Source organism: Lissotriton vulgaris, chromosome 7 (genome assembly GCF_964263255.1).
Source record: "Lissotriton vulgaris chromosome 7, aLisVul1.2, whole genome shotgun sequence".
Taxonomy (NCBI): Eukaryota; Metazoa; Chordata; class Amphibia; order Caudata; family Salamandridae; genus Lissotriton; species Lissotriton vulgaris.
In genome coordinates, this window is record NC_141695.1 from 1,477,931,950 (window position 1) to 1,477,951,378 (window position 19,429).

Genomic DNA, 19,429 nt, shown 5'->3' on the forward strand with positions numbered 1-19,429 from the left:
ACAGTCTCTAGTGTGAATTCCTCCTGCTTTTCAAGAATCTCTCTGACAGTTTTTTTCTCTGACCTCATATCCTCCTTGCTCAAGTTGGAAATTGGACAACCTTTGAAAAGTATTGTCACATGCATTATTTGATCAAGGAGCCTGATGCATTTCTCCAACCCAGCCCATTCTCTGCTCAACTCCCAATACACTATACTCTTCGATTCAATAGCTTTGAGAGCCTGCCCCTGGTATACACTAAGCCAATAGATTTCAAAAGCATTTTCTCCTCTCAGGCCAACTGTCATTCTTCCACTGATTCCTCGAGGCCTTTGCTTGTGGCTTGAAGAAAGAGGCATACTCTCACCATGTTCTGTTTCTGCGACATGTCAACCACCTGCAAACTCTTGTCTTCCGACCAGTGAGAAAACCTATTGATACCACATGTATGTGCGAAATAGAAACCTGGTTCACCACTGGTAGAGGTTGGTGTAGCGGGCATGTCTACATAAACCTCGAAATTCCACTGCAGTAGGTCCGTTTCTTCCCACATCAACGCCCATCTCTTTATGTCAGCAATCCGTTAGGACCCAATTGCTGTCTTCTTTCAATCTGGATAGGCTGTGGCCTACAACCACACTTCATTAGTATTCCATGACTTGCTTCCTCCTGCCGAAAGTAGCCTCAGCTCAGAGTCTCTATAAGTTGTACCATCAGTCAGGGCACTCTTGTCTCAAGGGACTGGGAATCCCTGACTAACTTCAAAATTGGTTTACAGTGGGTTCTTCATTTTTCACTACAATCCTCGAATGCCTAAAAGGTTCTGCTAATCAGTGATTGGAACTCGCTATAACATGGGGTCTCTGCAACCAGCATAGTGAACTGGATTGTGGTGTTCTAGTACAGAGCTAGATCTGTGTTCCCAGTTTACTCCGCCCACCCCTCTTGGTTGCATCTGTATTTTGAATTTCTAATTTATAGGCGACTTTATCGTTGTCAAATATTTTTTTAATATGATTCTGACAACCTAACCATAAATGCTTTATGTAGAAAGACAATGAAGAGTTCCACATTTCGTTTCTAATATATATGTTCAGAAATATCTCTTCCTCATTAAAAACAACTAACATGGATATTCAAGATCATTTGCTGACGTTCTGTTCATAGATTATTCCATCCTTCGATGATTGAGTAAGCATGTATACTTTAATCATTAGAAAGGGTAACTGCCAACGATGTCTTCCCGTTCTTGGAGGAGGTTTTCATAATATGCAGAGTGAAGGTTGCACCTGACAAAGAAACGCTGAGATGGCGTTTTCTCGGTCTTCAGTTTTCTTAGATTCACATGCCTTAAGGTTCCTACCTTGCTGGTAATCTGGGCCCTCAAACACTTCTTACGACACTTGTTTCTTTTTTCTGCATGTTTATTTATAGCAGAGCCAATATTTGTAATTAAGACATGTTTTTTAAATGGCACTGTCTCGTCAAAAGGAGGTTGTGCAGCTCTCTAAGACAAAGGTCCACCATGCTATGTGCCAACTATTTATTTTACGTTTGATACTTGTCAGCATGCTGGTCAAGTGGTTCTCAGACGATTGACCCCTTACTATACTATATTTGATTTTCTTTTGATATCCTTTCCATGTTTTGCTGCGTTTTGTATTGCCCAGCAGCTTGTTTCTTCCTCACAATGTTGTTGACTTCTGCCTTTTTAGTCTTGAGACAAGTCCCTTTAAAGATTTTTTCTTTCTGAAATAATTTGCTGCTTAGTGTTCACCCGAATTCTGTTTAGCAGAGAGATTATCAATACATCATTGTGCTATCTGTGCTTGAAAAATGGTTAAGTAGGACTGTTCTTTGGTTTGCATGTGTTTACTGTGTTTTACTCGTACTAGGGATAGCTGCAGTGTGTTTGAGTGTACCTCTCCAAATGCTGAAGGAAAGAGTGGCTCTTTAGAGCACTGGAACTTCTTACATCTGCTATTGGCGTCATATTTAGACATTGAAAAGTCCTCTCTCTGTTTAGTAGAGCTTCATTGGAAAATTATTATCTTAGCTTCTCGTTTTCTTAGCTTCCCTTTTTCCAGCACGTCCTTCAGAGGACTGGATGCAAATATATGTTTGATGTTCGGACACTTTTTTCATTAGATACGCATTATCCGTGCCTTAGTTATAAAGGAAGTAGCCATTGGGTGAGTAACAATGTTTATGAATAATTTGCACCCAGATCCATGCAAATCCAAAGTATCAAGCTGCAGTTGTTTCATTCTTGATTTGATGAAGACTTTTTTCAAATATCGAGCGCTACGGGTTTAGGAAAATGGGATCTGATTTAGGTAATGGTCCATTAGGAGGGCCACCACTCTAGCTTTGAGGCATTAACCTGCTCACACATTAGAAGTATTTCCTCTTGGATCAGACGCAAGCACCAGGTGTATCAGGACCTTTATTACTCCTCCCTTAATTCTTTGTTATCCAGGAGTGTTCTACAGGATAAGAGGTAATCGTCAGTGTTTCACAATCTTTTTTTTTTTTTTTTTTTTTTTAAACCTTTATTCAATAAAGGAGGTACATGCGCAGGCCCACAACCATCATGGCCGGCCGCAAAAGCAATCAATAAAACAGGAGAAACTGAAGCCAATCAGGAAACAGGATATATCAAGGTATACCAGATGCGGTTGTGGGGCTCGCAGACAGGATATGAGGTTTTCATTTTAAATTTTTTGCAAAAGAGTAGGGGCTGCAACAACAAGGGCATTGCACCTCACAGGATAGGAGCACAAAGAGGACGATTGGGACTTACCCCAATTACAGTCGGAGATTGGCTAGAACCAAAGCGACTATGCTATCCGGGCAGCCACGGCGATAATACTGGACAGTAAACCACATTACAATGATCCACATTTCTAAAAATCACCCCAGAGAACCTACCCCCCAAGAACAGAAAAACAGAGGCTTGTCGAGAAGCCGAAAAAAATAAAAAAGAAAGGCGCAAGACCAAGAGACAGCCAACCCTACAAAGAGGGAAGAACCCTCCCAAAGTCGGAAAAGAGCGATAAGGACCATAGAACAAAACAAACTAAAATAACAAACCCCCCCCCACACCCGCCACCCTGCACCCCTGTAATGGGTACGGCCTAACCCACTAACAGCGTGCCTGTCGCCCCGGAACTGCCCCACAGAAGGGAAAATATAAGAAGAAGTGGAGGAGGAGAATGTCAAACAAGCCCCCGGACACCTGATACCCCCCGCCGGCGTCGTTGACCCCCCCCATAACACAATCATCATCAATAAGCAAAAAAAGTCAGCATTATCACAGGGAGGACAGTCACCAGAACCCCCCCCCCCCCCCCCCCCCACCCCCTACCCCCGGCCCGGTGGGGTGTTCGGTGCAATCCCGGCAAGAGTAAACGGAGCAACCCCAGGGAAATAGAAGTCAACCCTGCAAGCTTCACGAGGAGTTATATCGGCAAAGTCATAACAGTTGCAAACCGAGGAAGCGTCTCAGAAGATTCAAAGCAGTGGCAAGGAGCAAGAAAACCTCAAAGTCAAAGTCAGCCCTGACCAGTGCGAATCCGTTCCGGAGCACATCTCGACCAAGCCACATCCGACCAAAGGCAGTCAAAGCGTCCATGGTGGACCAGGGCAGTGAAAATGGAGCAAGGGCCGGTTTCAAGATGGCGGCATCCGTTGTACAGACGGGCCGGGACAAAGGAAAATGGAGATCCCCTTCGACGGGACCATGAGACTCGGCAATGAAGAACAGGACTTCCAACGACGACACACCATCGCAGTGGGGACGTGGAGGGAAGACCATGCACTATAGCAGATGAAGGAAAGGTGAGGCCGACTCTCAAAGGAGCAAAGTCGGACTGCCGCTCGGGCCCCCGCAGACGGAGGGTCAAATCGCTCGTCTGGATCGCAGATTCCTGTGCAGGCGCTGCAGCAACCGTGGCCGGTCGCGAGCAGACAACATCCAGTTTCGCCGCCAGAGAGACACATGCGCCGGTGAATTGTGAGCGGAGCGCCCCAATCGCCGCCATTACAGATCTCAATGAATGTGCGCCATCCATCCCCTCCATCCCGGGGCTCAGAGGACCGAGGGGAACACAATCTCCAGCCCACAGCGCTGGGCTCCGGGCACACATTTGGCGATCGCAGCAACAAGGGCGTCCCGAACTGGCACGCTCAGGACAGACACCGGCCGTGGGTGCAGCCCGTCAGCCCCGGGACCGTGAAACGGGGGTCAGGCACACAACCCACAGCCGCGGTGCAGGAGGATCCCAGCACGTCACAGTGTCTCTTCTCCGGCTCCATCCATCAACATGGATAAGAGTCAAGGGCAGAAAGAATTATTCAGACCTGGAAGACCGGCCACAATCGCGGTCCCACAGACGATGTTGATGAGGTCCCTCTCGGGTGGTTCAAAAATCGAGGTCCCGGCGGCAGCCCGGGAGTAGGCCAAAAAGAGGACACGACATAACTTCGTCGCTGAATAAGATAGGAAATCCGGGAAAGCACCGTTGGCATCAGGCGGCCTTCGTACAGCCAGGCACAGGGCGTGGGTAGAGGATAAACGACAGGATAGTCGGGTCGCCGGCGGAGGTCGGCGGAGCCGGGAGCTTATGCAGCCATCTTGGTTCGCGGCGTAGCTCCTCCCCTAGTGTTTCACAATCTTATTCTTTTTGCAGGGACCTGATACTTTCATGTGCTGGTTATTATGTCAGAGTAGGAACATCTTTACAAAAGGAGGGTGGGCATCCAGCTGTTTGTTTTCGCATTTGCTACCCTCAATGTAAAGGTCTCAGTGCTCTGCATAAAACAAGTATTCAGGAAGAAATGGTCTCATTTTAAGGGCTGTTTTATTTGGTGGCTGCTTATAACTGCACATAAAATAAAACTGATACTAGTAAGTTATTGTTTCTTTTGATGTTGAATATCAACCATGTAATTGATGTTTAGCTTGTTTGTTAACTTCAAATGATTGCTATTCAAGGACTGATTGTGTATGTATATAAAACAGGTCTAATTCGGATGAACAATCCAGGAGCATCAATGTCGCAGAGTGGGAATGTGGCACCCTCTAATATAGTGAGCGGAACCAGTGCAGAGTTTCCCTTGCGAACACCGCGTCCTCCGTCACAATCAGGTAGAGTGAAAAATAAATGTTTCATGCTAGAAAATCCACTTCTGAAGGTGGTAGGTTTCGTTGTATTATTTGTGCATTACCCTACGTTCCAGGGATCAGAAGCCTGCAGTTGTGACAATGCTGCAGCTAAATTTGCCTCACTCAATATCAAGCGTCTGGTGCATTAAGGCACTGCCAGACGGGCATACGATCAGCTTCTGTTTATTTACAAGAATTCAGAATTGCCCCATCATTTGAGGGTTTTCTCAACTACTGTTGTCTTGTACGTTTTTTGGAAATGTACCAGTCTTTGAGTCAGTTTCTAATTCCAGTTCCTAGATTTGTCACAAAATATTAAAGTAGGATTCTTATTACAGCTCTATATGATGACCCCAATGAGATCACCCAAGAAAAAGGCTATTCTGATGGATACATCTTTCTGCAGATTCCTCACCTTAACAATATTTCCCAGGTGTCAGCTAATCAGGTGGTGTCTTGTGGCCACTGTGCCACCTTCCAGCCATGATGTCCTTGCTGGATAAAACGTGTCAGCCTGTGTGCTTTCATCAGTTTCTGCATTCTGCACCTCAGCAGCATGGTCCTGAGCTCCCCCTCGGTGCCTGACTTACAAATGTTTTCTCAGCTTTGATAGCAACTACATCATATGTCTTTTCCGACAGTGTCGGATTTCAAACCTTGATGTTAAGTACTGCAAGCAACTGTCTTTATTGGATCTTCGGACATTTGCATGTGGTGTCCTGGAAGTTTTTTTTTGCCAAAGCTTACAGAAACAAACCAAACACCCCCCTACCTCTCCAGGTAAGTTTCCTGAGAGGAATGACGTCCTAAAAAGCACCATATGAAGGAAAAATCTGCTTAGTCCCTGAGGAAATTCTCTCTTTACAGGACCAATTAGAATCATGACTCTGTTCTCCGATGCCAGGCTTCTTCGCGCCCTGGAGCCAGTTCCAAAGCTGTGAAAGATTAAGCTGGAATTTCCTGTTCCTACTGTCGAAAATGCACAGCTCGATTCCTTATGCCAGGCCATATTGGGCATTTTTAAGGTGGCTCTGGTACGGATTGCTCCCCAAAGGTGGTCCCACACTTTGCTTGTTGACTACAGCATTTCTGACCCAGACAACTCCTGACTCATCGACCCTAAAGGCTTTGGCCTCAACAGCTACAAAAAAGTCTCATACTGTGACATTATCTATTCTTTGACATTGCCACCAGTGCTGGTCTCGGTGCCATGCCCAAGTCGCTACTGGTGCTACCCTCCAAAGTGGCTGAAATTATCCTGATGGAATAGGAGAAGGCCTGAACATGCCTTGAAGAACATCTTTTCCCTAGAGCAATGGGACTCACCCAGATGAAGTAGTTACTCTGATCTGTTTCCGAAGCCATAATTCTTCCTGATGGAAATTATGATCACACAGACTATGAAGACCCCAAGGCAGATAATCTGCTTTCTTCATGCTACTTCAATTCTGACCTTTAATTTAAAAACGCAAGTGGTCTGGATCTCTTTACAGAAGGGACATTCCTTACCCATCTGTGGTCCTAATAGAAGAGGTCTCTTCCTTTATCCCTGTGGAGCATAAACCTGCACAATCTGAAGAACCTTCATTTGAATCCACTAAGGTAACGGAGTAGCTTAGAGGCAGGAGGCCTACTTTAGAGCTTGGCAGTGAACCCTAAGATTTTATCTATTACTAATGTATTTTATGATGTTCCTAATTTATTTGATCATTTATTTCAGACAAGCATCTTTTTGTCCTGGAAAATAGCCAGTTTGTTTAGGTCTATTTCATTTACTTTGAGGAAGAGGGAGCTTAGTACACTAAATGTATACTGGTATCAAAGCGTTGCAGTTCAGTATAGATCATTGTCTTTCAGGATTGGTTATGGTATGAAGGAGGCACATGCCTTAGACATGTTGTTTAGTGTGACAATCTACTACGTCAGCCTGGGGGCATGGGGATGCAACCCTTCTCTGCTTGTCCTGATATCTTTCCTAATACCACATTACTTTTTATATAAGGTTGTTTTACCTGTAACCTTCTATTACCTGTGTTTTTTCTCTTATTGCATCCTTTGGATACTCCTTCACATAATCATATGTCTAATTGTCTTCCTTTCCCTGTTAATCTTCTATGCAGTTACTTAACACCACCCTTAACAATACGCCTCTTCCTACCATTCCCAGCATTGGGTATCTCCTCTACTCCCTTTTTTTAATTAAAAAAAAAAGTGGTGGCCCTGTGCTTCATTGGTCATCATATTCAATATTTCCATTCCACACGGTGCTAAATGTCTCATACTCATTATTCTTAACATGCATTTCTCCTTAGCCAATCCCAGAATGACTGTCATGCTGTTTATTGAATTCTGTTGGTTATAATTGATACATATCAGAAATGCGTTTGCAATATGGGTTCAGAGTTTTTAGTTGCAGCAAAATGGATGCTACAGTGTTGTCCATGTTAAAGTTCAACCACTTTGGTCTTTCCAGTACAGAATACAAAGGACCGATTAGGATACTATTTGTATATTGAGCCGCATTGAATCACTTTCCACTCATATTTGTCTAGTTAAGGGATCATAGTGTTGGAAGAGGGATGTTGTTAAGCAAGATAGTGCATGTTTCACATTTCCCCAGGTGCACATTATATTGGTCTGTCTGTAACATACCAGAAAAGCAGGTAACTGCGTCAACGTCCTGGTTTCTTGCAGTCATTCAAAGTTCCTAACACTTTGCTATAGTTCTTTATACTTTTATCCCCTGCTTTGGCTGGAACATTGTACTCTGATAAATCAGTTGCTAGAGACTGCTTGAGAAGCCAACCTACCCACTCTAAATATATATTTTTTCTCCATTAAACAGATACAACTGATCCACTACTGGCTGGTCTAGCGGTCCAACAACCAAATCAGTCTTCTGGATCTTTGACTCCACAACTTCGTCCCACACAGTCCATGCCCACTAACAGGCAAATCAACCCTGGCACCTTCCAACAACTTCATCAGCAACAACTACAGCCACGACTACCCCAACAGCAGCAGCAGCCACAGCAACAACCTCAGGGTGTACGTCCTTCATTTTCTGCACCAACTACAGTTCCAGTGCCTGCAGGGTGGAACCAGCTCCCTTCTGGGGCCCTCCAACCTCCCCCTGCCCAAGGAAATCTGGCTCAAATTACATCAAGCCAGGGTTGGAAAAAGGCCACAATAACCGGACCAATGCAGCAGCAACTGCAAATGCAGCAGCAAATGCAGCAACAGCAGCAGATGCAGCAGCAGATGCAGCAACAACAACAACAGCAGCAGATGCAGCAACAACAACAACAGCAGCAGATGCAGCAACAACAACAGCAGCAGATGCAGCAACAACAGCAGCAGCTGCATCAGCAGCAGCTGCATCAGCAGCAGCTGCAACAGCAGCAGATGCAGCAGCAGCAGATGCAGCAGCAGCAGATGCAGCAGCAGCAGATGCAGCAGCAGCAGATGCAGCAGCCACAGTATCAGACAAGACCATCCTTGGCAACGGTTCAGACCCCATCCCATCCTCCGCCTCCATATCCATTTGGAAGCCAACAAGCGTCTCATTCAAACTTCTCCCAGATGAGCAATGCAGCCCAATTTACTGCTCCGCACCTAAAGGCTCTTCAGACAGGAACAGCACGTGCTTCAACACCACATCAACAGTCCCATTTGACAAACAAGTCTCCTGTCTCATCCCCTTCCACCTTCCAGCAGGGATCCCCTGTATCTTCTCCAACGGTTAATCAACCGCAGCAGCTTATGGGGCAAAGACCATCCCAGAATGTGTCACTCACCCAAGGGTTTCAGCAGTCTGTTAACTCGCCTGGTCGAAATACCATAGTTCAGCAGGGAAACTTGCCCCCCAACTTTATGGTGATGCAGCAACAGCAACAACAGCAACAGCAGCAGCAACAACAGCAGCAGCAACAACAGCAGCAGCAACAGCAGCAGCAACAACAGCAGCAACAACAGCAACAGCAACAGCAACAGCAGCAACAGCAACAGCAACAGCAGCAACAGCAACAACAACAACAGCAACAAAACCAGGGGACACAGAATATGCATGCAGGTGTTGGAGGTAAGAAACCACTAAGTAATATGTCAATCTAGTAGACCCACGTCATTGAACACTGTTGGCTAAACTTTTATATGCATTTCCTCATCAAACCAAAGTCCTTTACCCAAATTCAAAACATGTAGACTAAGTAATCGACTCTAAAATGATTAAGGCAAAATAATATACTTGTGTAAATCTTGTGTTCGAGGCATATGAGCTGCAGATTACACACTATGCATAGATTTAATTTAATTGTGGGTTTTTGTAATGCGCTAGAATCGACTCCCGAAGGAGTATCTCTGCGCAGTAGACCGCTGGGGAACCCGTCCTGGCTTTCCCTGTGAGATGGTCTCTACTGGGTATCTCCAAGGTGAAACCAGGCATCCCGGCGTATGTGGGGGGCCGTTGTGGAGATGAGGCAAGCTAATGCCCAGAGTTGCCGAGTGTGATCCCTGGTTAGAGTAGGCACCGAGGTGAGAATTATCAAGTCCACTGACCCTGGTCCACGACCCTGCCGCGTCGGGAATTGAACCCTGGTCCCAGGCCGTCCTCTGCTCCCGGGTTTGCCGCCTCTAACCAGTGAGCCACACCACTCCACTCCACTCCAGATGGCCACCTAGTGTTGGGCCCGGATGTTTGCAGTTTGTTTTGTTGTAGAAAAGTCTTTTGGAGTCACGGGATAGGTGACTCCTCCTTAGGATGATTCTGCGCATCGGCCTCGGCTCCATCCCCAGATTGTTTTTTTCCGCCACCAGGCTCGGATGTGTTTCCAGCGCTCCGTGTTGGAACCGATTTCCTTCGGCGCGCAATCCTCACCAAACTACAAAACTTAGTTTCGAACGCTTTCCAGTCGATGCTAATCTTCAAACATCGAGGATCTCGATTCCGGTCGTCGTCGACGGCCTTTATGCCTACCTAGGCCTCAACTCCAGCTCATGGAAAGGATGCCATTTGAGAAGTGTCCTCAATGTGGGTCGAAGTTTCCCCACATCGTTCTGCATGAGGTGTGTAACCTCTGTCTCTCTCCGGAGCACGAGGCGAAAGACTGTTCAGCTTGTGCCTCTTTCCGCTCCAAAAAAACTATCCTGGACCGAAGAGCGAGGAGAACAATGGCTCAAAGATCATCAGCTCCGATTCCGGACGACATCTTAGAGGAAGGCGTCAACGTCCCTGAACAGCACGATGTCGACAGCAGCTCCGAAGCAGACGATTCCGAAGTCGAGGACATCACTCCAAAGCAGCGGGTCATAAGTAAGACCATCGACCCGACCCCTCCTCGACACAGAAGGCCCCGGTCACACTCTCGCCCTCCAGCTCGGGTGCACACCGTCAAACTGCTTCTACTGCCCCACCTTCGGGCCCGGCTAAGAAGCTAACCAAGCCCTCAGGCGACTTGAGCTCGAGTCAACCTTCACACGGTGCCGGCGCACACTCACCGGCACCGAAAAAGACAACCGCCCGACATCCAAGCCATCGGAACCGAAGCACACCACTTCTCCTTCGGCACCGAAACCAAGGCCGGAACCATGCAAGCCCGCTTCGGACTCCAAGACACCACCGGAACCGAAAAAATCATCGGATCTGAAAAGGTCATCAGATCCAAAAACCGTACCGGAACTGAAAAAAGCTTCGGAGACGAAAAAGACGGCTGCCTCCCCAGTGATAGACATTGCCAAGAAACCAAAACAGGCCATCTCAGTGCACAAGACTTCCTCCGCACCAAAAGATCAATCCCCTACAGTGGATTTATCCTACCCAGACCCTGCTCAAAAGACTCCGGCTAAGGACCCAGTCACTGGACACCTAGTTTTGACTCCAAACAAGCGGCCACTGGACATACCAGCTCCGCATTCAAAGAAGGACATGGCTACCTCTCCCTTAAGACTGCCTTTCCCTTCTCTCTCGCCTGTACCATCACCACCACCACAGCATTCTCCAGCATCCCCGATCACACCACACAGGGATAATCGCTCTGACGATATGGGGCGTAACACACCTGATCCAACAACCCCCACTCTGATCCCCAGACCCGTGGTACAATTATACCACCCCAGATGTCCCAAATGTCCCTCAGGATGACATATACCCCTCAAGGCCTTCCCCACCAGAAGACACTATAGGGTTTAATGAATTAATTCACAGGGCTGCACATTACCATGGGGTAGATATTTATTCAGACCCTGTTGAGGAAGACTTCCTGATGGATACATTCAATAATGCACAAAGGTCTTCATCCATCTTGCCCATGCTCAAAGGAGTGATCAAGCATGCTCCTGAAGTCTTCAAAGACCCAGTCAGAACTCGGGTCATTAACCCTTGGATAGAGAAAAAATATAAAGCTGCCCCATCAGACTCAGCATATATTAAAGGCCCAGTACCACTAGACTCACTTGTAGTTTAGTTTCCAACGCACGCAAGAGAGCAAACTCACAAACATCCGGTGAGGTTGTACCACCAGATAAAGAGTCTAAGCTACTTGACGCATCAGGCAAAAGAACAGCGTCTCAAGCAGCAAACATGTGGTGTATCGCCAATACACAGGCACTGCTAGCCAGATATGAAAGGGCACATTACGATGAGCTAGAGTCACTAATGAGGCACCTCCCTGACGAGTACAAGGATAGAGCGAACGAGCTCATCCAGGAGGGGAAAAACATCACAAACACCTCTATTAGGTGTGCCCTTGATGCAGCAGACACGGCCTCTAGGGCAGTTAGCACAAGCGTCTTGCTACGCAGACACGCCTGGCTGCGCATATCAGGGTTCAAAGCCGAGGTACAAAGCGCCATTCTTAACCAACCCTTTGACGAACAACACCTATTTGGACCCGAGGTAGATGTATCATTAGAGAAAATGAAAAAAGATACAGACACCGCCAAATCTATGGGAGCCCTGCAGTCGCAGGCTCCCAGACGTTCATTTCGTCGCATAAACTATCGAGGTGCCACCAGGGGATATACTTCAGACACAGCTTCTACCTCATACAAAGCCACTACAAAGTCTACCTACAGTGAAGGCTACCAAGGGGGTGGGTACAGGGGTAACAATAACAAAGGCAGAGGCAAAAATAACAACTCAGGCTCTGCCTCTACCCCTGCCCAATGATTCCCTTCCCCTTCCCCCACCTCAGTCCAATCCTGTCGGGGGAAGACTTCAACAGTACCTGCCAGCCTGAGAAAACATCACATCAGACAGGTGGGTGCTCCAAATAATTCAATCAGGTTATTGTCTGGAACTAACATCTACCCCCCCAAACATACCACCCAAGCAACGTCCAATGTCACAGGAACATTTAACATTGCTCAGACAGGAGGTAATATCCCTCCTGCAGAAAAATGCAATAGAAATAGTTCCAGAGCATCAGAAAAACAAAGGAGTATATTCCCTATATTTCCTAATACCAAAGAAGGACGGATCTCTAAGACCCATCCTAGACCTCAGACCTCTAAACATTTACATACAGTCGGATCATTTTCATATGGTCACACTACAACAGGTCCTCCCATTACTGCTATTAAACGACTTCCTTGTCACTCTAGATCTCAAGGACGCCTACTTCCATATTTCCATCCACGCAGCACACAGAAAATATCTCAGATTTGTGCTAGACGGACAACACTACCAGTTCAAAATGCTCCCATTCTGAGTCATAACAGTGCCATGGGTGTTTACCAAATGCCTAGCAGTAGTAGCAGCACACTTAAGAAGGCAGCACATTCATGTCTTCCCATATCTGGACGACTGGCTCATAAAAGCAAGCTCATACAAACAGTGTGTGCAAAACACTCAAGCTACTATTCAACTGCTTCACAACTTAGGATTCACGGTAAATCACGTCAAATCGCACCTGCACCCCTCGCACATACAACAATATCTCGGCGCTACAATAAACACCCAATTAACACTAGCTTATCCCTCTCCAGCCAGGATAACAAGTGTACAAACTCTCATAACAAAATTCAAACCACAACACTCGCTACCAGCTCGAGTGTTCATGCAACTCATAGGAATGATGGCATATTGCATATCTATAGTACCTCAAGCAAGATAGCAAATGCGCCCACTTCAAGAGTGCCTAGCACACCAACGGAAACAGGCTCAAGGTCACTTAACAGACCTAGTGTTAGTAGACGGTCAGACTCCTCGTTCTCTGTAATGGTGGAACACCAAAAACCTTTCCAAGGGACGACCGTTTCTTGAGCCCGTTCCCCAAGTAGTCATGACGGCGGACGCATCGCTCTCCGGCTGGGGAGCCCATCTACTGCATCACACCATGCTGGGCAGGTGGACACCGCAACAAAAATTACTCCATATCAATCATTTGGAGTTGTAGCCGTGTTTCTAGCTCTGAAAGCATTTCAGACTCAAGTGTCAGGCAAAGCTGTCTTAGTCCGCACAGACAATATGACGGCTATGTACTACATAAACAAACAAGGGGGGGACACGCTCTCTGCAGCTCTCTCAGTTAGCACAGCAGATATGGAGATGGGCTATACAGCTTACCTTCCTCTTAGCCCAACACGTCCCAGGAGTACAAAACACTATCGCAGATCTGCTAAGTCGACAAACACAACAGATCCACGAGTGGGAACATCACCCACAAGTTCTTCATCCGTTCTTCCAAATGTGGGGACAAACTCGGATAGACCTCTTTGCCACCCACGAAAACGCAAAATGCCCAAACATTGCCGCCAGATACCCACACCCATTGTCCAATGGCAATGCGATATGGATGAACTGGTCAAGACTATTTGCGTACGCTTTTCCTCCTCTCCCACTACTTCAATTAGTGGTGCGCAAACTGCATCAACATTTCCTGACACTCATTCTAGTCGCTCCAACTTGGGCCAGACAACTGTGGTACACCACGCTGCTGCAAATGTCTGTGGTGCCACATCAAAAACTAAATCTCTCTCCACGCCTATTAACGTAGAACCATGGAGAGATCAGACACCCGGACCCAGCTCAGCTCAACCTAGGGATCTGGCTCCTGAGGTCATAGAGTTGGTTACCTCAACCTTCCTCCAGAATGCATGAACATCATCAAAGAAGCTAGACTTCCCACTACCAGAGCATGTTATGCTGCTAAGTGGAAACGCTTTGTCATATACTGCCAAAACAACCAACTAGATCCCTTAGACGTGTCTATCCAACACATCATAGGATATCTATTACACCTTCAGAAGTGTAACTTAGCCTATACGTCTATCAGACTGCACCCTGCTGCCATTGCAGCATACTTACAAAACAGACAACATCTGTCTCTTTTTAGAGTACCAGCTAATAAAGCTTTCATGGAAGGACTCAAAAGAATAATTCCTCCCAGAACGCCACCAGCACCAGTGTGGAACCTGAACATTGTTCTTACAAGGTTAATGGGTCCTCCCTTTGAACCATTACATAAATGTGAATTGCAATTCCCAACTTGGAAAGTAGCTTTCCTAGTAGCAATTACTTTTCTTAGAAGAGTTAGTGAACTACAAGCATTTATCATTCAAGAACCATTTTTGCAAATGCATCATAACAAAGTGGTTCTTCGTACTAATCCAAAATTCCTGCCTAAAGTCATTTCACCATTCCATCTAAATCAATCCGTTGAGCTGCCCGTATTCTTCTCGCAGCTTCAAACAGTCGCAGAAAGGGCTTCTACACACCTTAGACGTTAAAAGAGCTCTGCTGTACTATATCGAAAGAACACAATCGTTCTGTAAAACAAAACAAAACAACTTTTTGTGTCTTTATCGCCACCACATAAAGGCAACACTATATCAAAATCAGGGATCGCCAGATGGACAGTTAAATGCATACAAATTTGTTACCAAAAAGCAAAACACATGTTGACAATTCCTCCAAAAGCCCACTCAACAAGAAAGATAGGGGCTTCAATGGCATTCTTAGGGAACATCCCCTTAGATGACATATGCATAGCAGCTACATGGCTTACACCGCACACATTCACAAAGCATTATTGTGTAGATCTGCAAACTAAACAACAAGCCACTGTGGGCCAGGCAGTATTAAAAACACTGTTTCAAACAACTGCAACAGATACGGGTGGTCGCCACTAGGTATGGGTACTGCTATACAATCTATGCATAGTGTGTAATCTGCAGCTCATATGCCTCGAACGGAAGATGCTACTTACCAGTATGCATCTGTTCTTGGCATGTAGAGCTGCAGAGGTACACACGCCCACCCGCCTACTTTTATCTGTCCCAGTATTATCTTAATTTAGATACAAATCACATGGACACCACCTCTTCTTGTACAGCTCCATCACTTCCCTAATGGCGAAAAACCATCTGGGGATGGAGTCGATGCCCATGCGCAGTATCATCCTAAGGAGGAGTCACCTATCCCGTGACTCCGAAAGACTTTTCTACAACAAATCAAACTGCAAACATCCGGGCCCAACACTAGGTCACCATCTATGCATAGTGTGTAACTCTGCAGCTCTACATGCCAAGAACAGATGCATACTGGTCAGTAGCATTTTCCATATCCTAAATATTAATATTCTCATTGATATTAAAAAGAAAATCACAGCATAAAGATTTATTAATAAAATAACATAAGTTCAGGATATGTGTGGCTGATTCACAAAATTGGGGTTGTGCATGTCGAAATTCTATTGTGATGTGCTTTAATTGTATTTCTGCTTTTTAAGGTATTGCCAGAGAATCCCAGGAATGCTTTAGATCTCTATGTGTACTATAACTTCAGAAATTAATTCACATTGATTTCACTCTAAGTTGAAGATAAGCCAGACAAAATGATGCACAAACGTGCATTTGAAAGTATGACGTGTTAGCCAAGACAGAAAGTTATTTTCCCACTTGAGAAATCTGTTGTCCTCTCTCCCGGGTTCGGATCTCTGATTCCTGATGTCTCTCGTGGCGGAGTCTTCCTCTCAATGTCCGTAGCAGGGCTCTTCAATGAGGTGGTTTTTCTTTGTCAGTCCCATCGGCGTTCTCTCGTGTTCAGAGGTAACAACACCCAATCCTGCGGATTTTCCGGCATTTGAACTTGCTGTCTTCTGATCCTTTGTTATGGTTGGTAGAAAGGCTGACATTATGTATTCCCTATGGGGGATACTAAAATGCAGGAAGTCTTCTTCCTTAAAGCATCCGCAATAGTATGTTTGAGGCATATGAGCTTCAGATACTACACTATGCATTAGATCGCCACCTGGTGTTGGGCTCGGATGATTGCACGTTGTTATCGTCTTGGAAGAAGTCTTTTGCCTTTTGTAGTCACGAGATAGGTGACTCCTCCCTTGGACGATAGTGCGCATGGGCATCAGTTCCATCCTTAGATTGTTTTTTCCCGCCACTGGGTTCGGATGAAAGTTTTCCGCTCCGGCTAGAAAAAGACTTTTCAAGCACATCGAAGCGCAAAAATGTTCCCAAAACTCATCAAACTAACTTCGATACCGACTAACATCGTTTCGATTCCATCAGCTCAATTCCGGTCGTCGACGCCGGTCGTCGGGCCTATCCACGCCATGAGGCCTACACCTCATGGAAAGAACACCATTTAAGAAATGCCCCGTGACCACCACGAGCTCTCCAACCTGTGCTTATCGCCAGAACACGACGAATCCAGCTGTACAGCATGCGCGTCCTTTCGATCCAAGAAAACCATCAGAGATCGGAGGGCCCGTCGACACGACATGCAGAGATCAGCTCCGGAACCGGTGGATATCTTCGACGAAGAGGTTCCGCTCGTTCTCGAAGAAGATTCAGATGATCTCCAGATCGTATCAGAGGCAGACGACTCAGATGACTCCATACAATCGGGTCCGCGTGTGAGTACTACTGCCCCTGAACCACACACAGCACCCAGATCGAAGGCAAAGGTCAACACTCCGCCTTCGGGGCCCAGTCGCGACTTAAAAACCACTTCGACAGCCCCGCCATCGAGCCTGGCTCCGAAGAAGATAACTAAGCCTTCCGGTACCTCGGTTCCAAGCAAGCTGCATGTGCTGATCCCACCAGCTCCCTCGGCACCAAAACCGAAAGAAGTCTTGGCTCCGAAACCGTCGACTTCTAAAGACGAGGGTACGAAGCCAGCGTCCGACGCCTCGAAGCCGACGATACCAGCTTCCATTCCGAAGACATCGTCTTCGGTGCCGAAACCAAAAAAGGCCTGATTCCGATGCGCCCAAGCCCTCGAAACAGCCTACGACACCGAAAACAAGATCCTTGGTGCCGAAAACTGCGCCAAAGGACATTGTAACACCTCCTAAGGCTAAAGACAGACCCCAACCTCGTCCGGGACCGAAAAAATCGGCACCGACAAAGGTTCCTAAAACAGAAGAACTTTTCCAGCCAGATCCTCTGCAAAAGAAGATCTACATCGACCCTAAGACAGGTCAGGTGTCCACCATACCACATAAGAAGAGGAAGGCAGATGAACCATCCACTCCTGTGGTTCGTGTCAAGAAGAAGGACTCTGCCACATCCCCTATGCACCCTTCTTCACCTATACTTCCTTCTCCTTCATCTCCTGCTCCTCTTAACAATTCACCACAGATTTCTCCTTCACATTCTCCTCTTTTATCACCACACTCACCTCAAAACGATGATGAGTACAGTTTAGGAGTAGGGATAGACCCAGATGAGCCTTTCCCATACCCTACAGGTGACAAAGTCTGGGAGTACCCAAACCCACAGGATATACCAGACATTCCTGACCCACAGTCATACCCATCAAAGCCTTCTCCCCCAGAAGATAACATTGGATTTGGGCACCTATTAAACAGAGCTGCCATTTACCACTGGGTCACCATGCACTCTGACGAGGCAGAGGAATATTTCCTATAGATACATTTGAACAATCACAGAGATCTGTTCAAATTCTCCCTATGATTAAAGGGGGTCATCAAACACGCTCCAGAAATTTGTAAAGACCCTGTACCTACTAGGATTTTAAACCCTATGATTGAGAAAAAATATAGGCCTGCACCTGCAGATCCAGCCTACATTAAAGGGCAACTACCATTGGATTCCCTAGTCGTCTCCAATGCTAGGAAAAGGGCAAACTCACCAACTTAAGGTGAGGCACCTCCACCGGATAAAGAATCCAAGGTCATAGATGCCTCAGGCAAAAGAATAGCCGCACAAGCTACCAACATATGGCCTATAGCTAATACACAAGCCCTCCTTTCCAGATATGATAGGGCTCATTATGACCAGCTAGAAAAACTGCTAGACCATCTACCTGACCAATATAAGGCACAAGCAAATGATCTTATACAAGAAGGGAAACTCATTTCTAATGCCTCTATCTAGTGCGCACTAGACTTTGCAGATGCTGCATCTAGAGCTGTAAATACTAGTATAGTACTTAGAAGACATGCGTGGCTACGCATTTCAGGATTTAAACAAGAAGTCCAAACTACTATTTTAAATCAACCATTCAATCAAAACCAATTGTTTGGACCAGAGGTAGACACAGCTCTGGAAAAAAGGAAGAAGGATACAGACAATGCTAAATCTATGGGAGCTTTACAGTCCACACAAACTAGAGGTTCCTTTCGTCGCTCCTTCTACAGAGGGGGCTCCAAGCAAACAGGTGCAGACAACACAACATCCTTCAAATCCAACACACAAACATCCTCTAACAAGGGATATTTTAGAGAAGGATATAGAGGGAATAACAACAAGGGAAGAGGTCGAGGTAACAACAGTAATCAAACCTCTTCCGCTACAAAACAGTGACTTCCCTCTGCTCCCCCAACAGCATTCCACTCCTGTGAGGGACAGATTAACGTAATTCCTACCTGTCTGAAATTCTATCACAACAGACAAGTGGGTAACACAGATTATCCAGTATGGCTACTGCCTAGAACTTACAGCAACCCCTCCATTTATACCACCCAAGCAGCGTCCAATGTCTACAGAACACCTTACTCTGCTCAAACAAGAAGTTCTGTCATTTATACAAAAGGACGCAATACAAATAGTTCCTTTACAAGAACAAGTTACAGGGGTTTACTCGCTGTATTTTCTAATTCCCAAGACAAGAAGGACGGGACACTAAGACCAATTCTCGACCTCAGACCCCTCAATTATTACATACAATTAGATCATTTTCATATGATCACTTTACAACAAGTGCTCCCACTGCTGCAACAAGGCGATTTCCTTATGACACTAGACCTAAAGGACGCCTACTTCCACATTCCTATACATCCTTCTCACAGAAAGTATCTAAGGTTT

At 46.1% G+C, this 19,429-nt stretch overlaps 1 protein-coding gene across 3 annotated transcripts in view; it reads left to right on the top strand.

Annotated features, from left to right (window-relative positions):
* Positions 1-19,429, top strand: part of NCOA6 (nuclear receptor coactivator 6) — a 444,043-nt gene that overhangs the window by 179,198 nt on the left and 245,416 nt on the right. For all 3 annotated transcript variants that reach the window (XM_086932282.1, XM_086932279.1, XM_086932280.1), the window contains exons 6-7: positions 5,003-5,128; positions 7,992-9,227. In XM_086932282.1, coding sequence (XP_086788408.1) covers positions 5,003-5,128; positions 7,992-9,227 — 1,362 coding nt within the window. The remainder of the gene's footprint in view (positions 1-5,002; positions 5,129-7,991; positions 9,228-19,429) is intronic.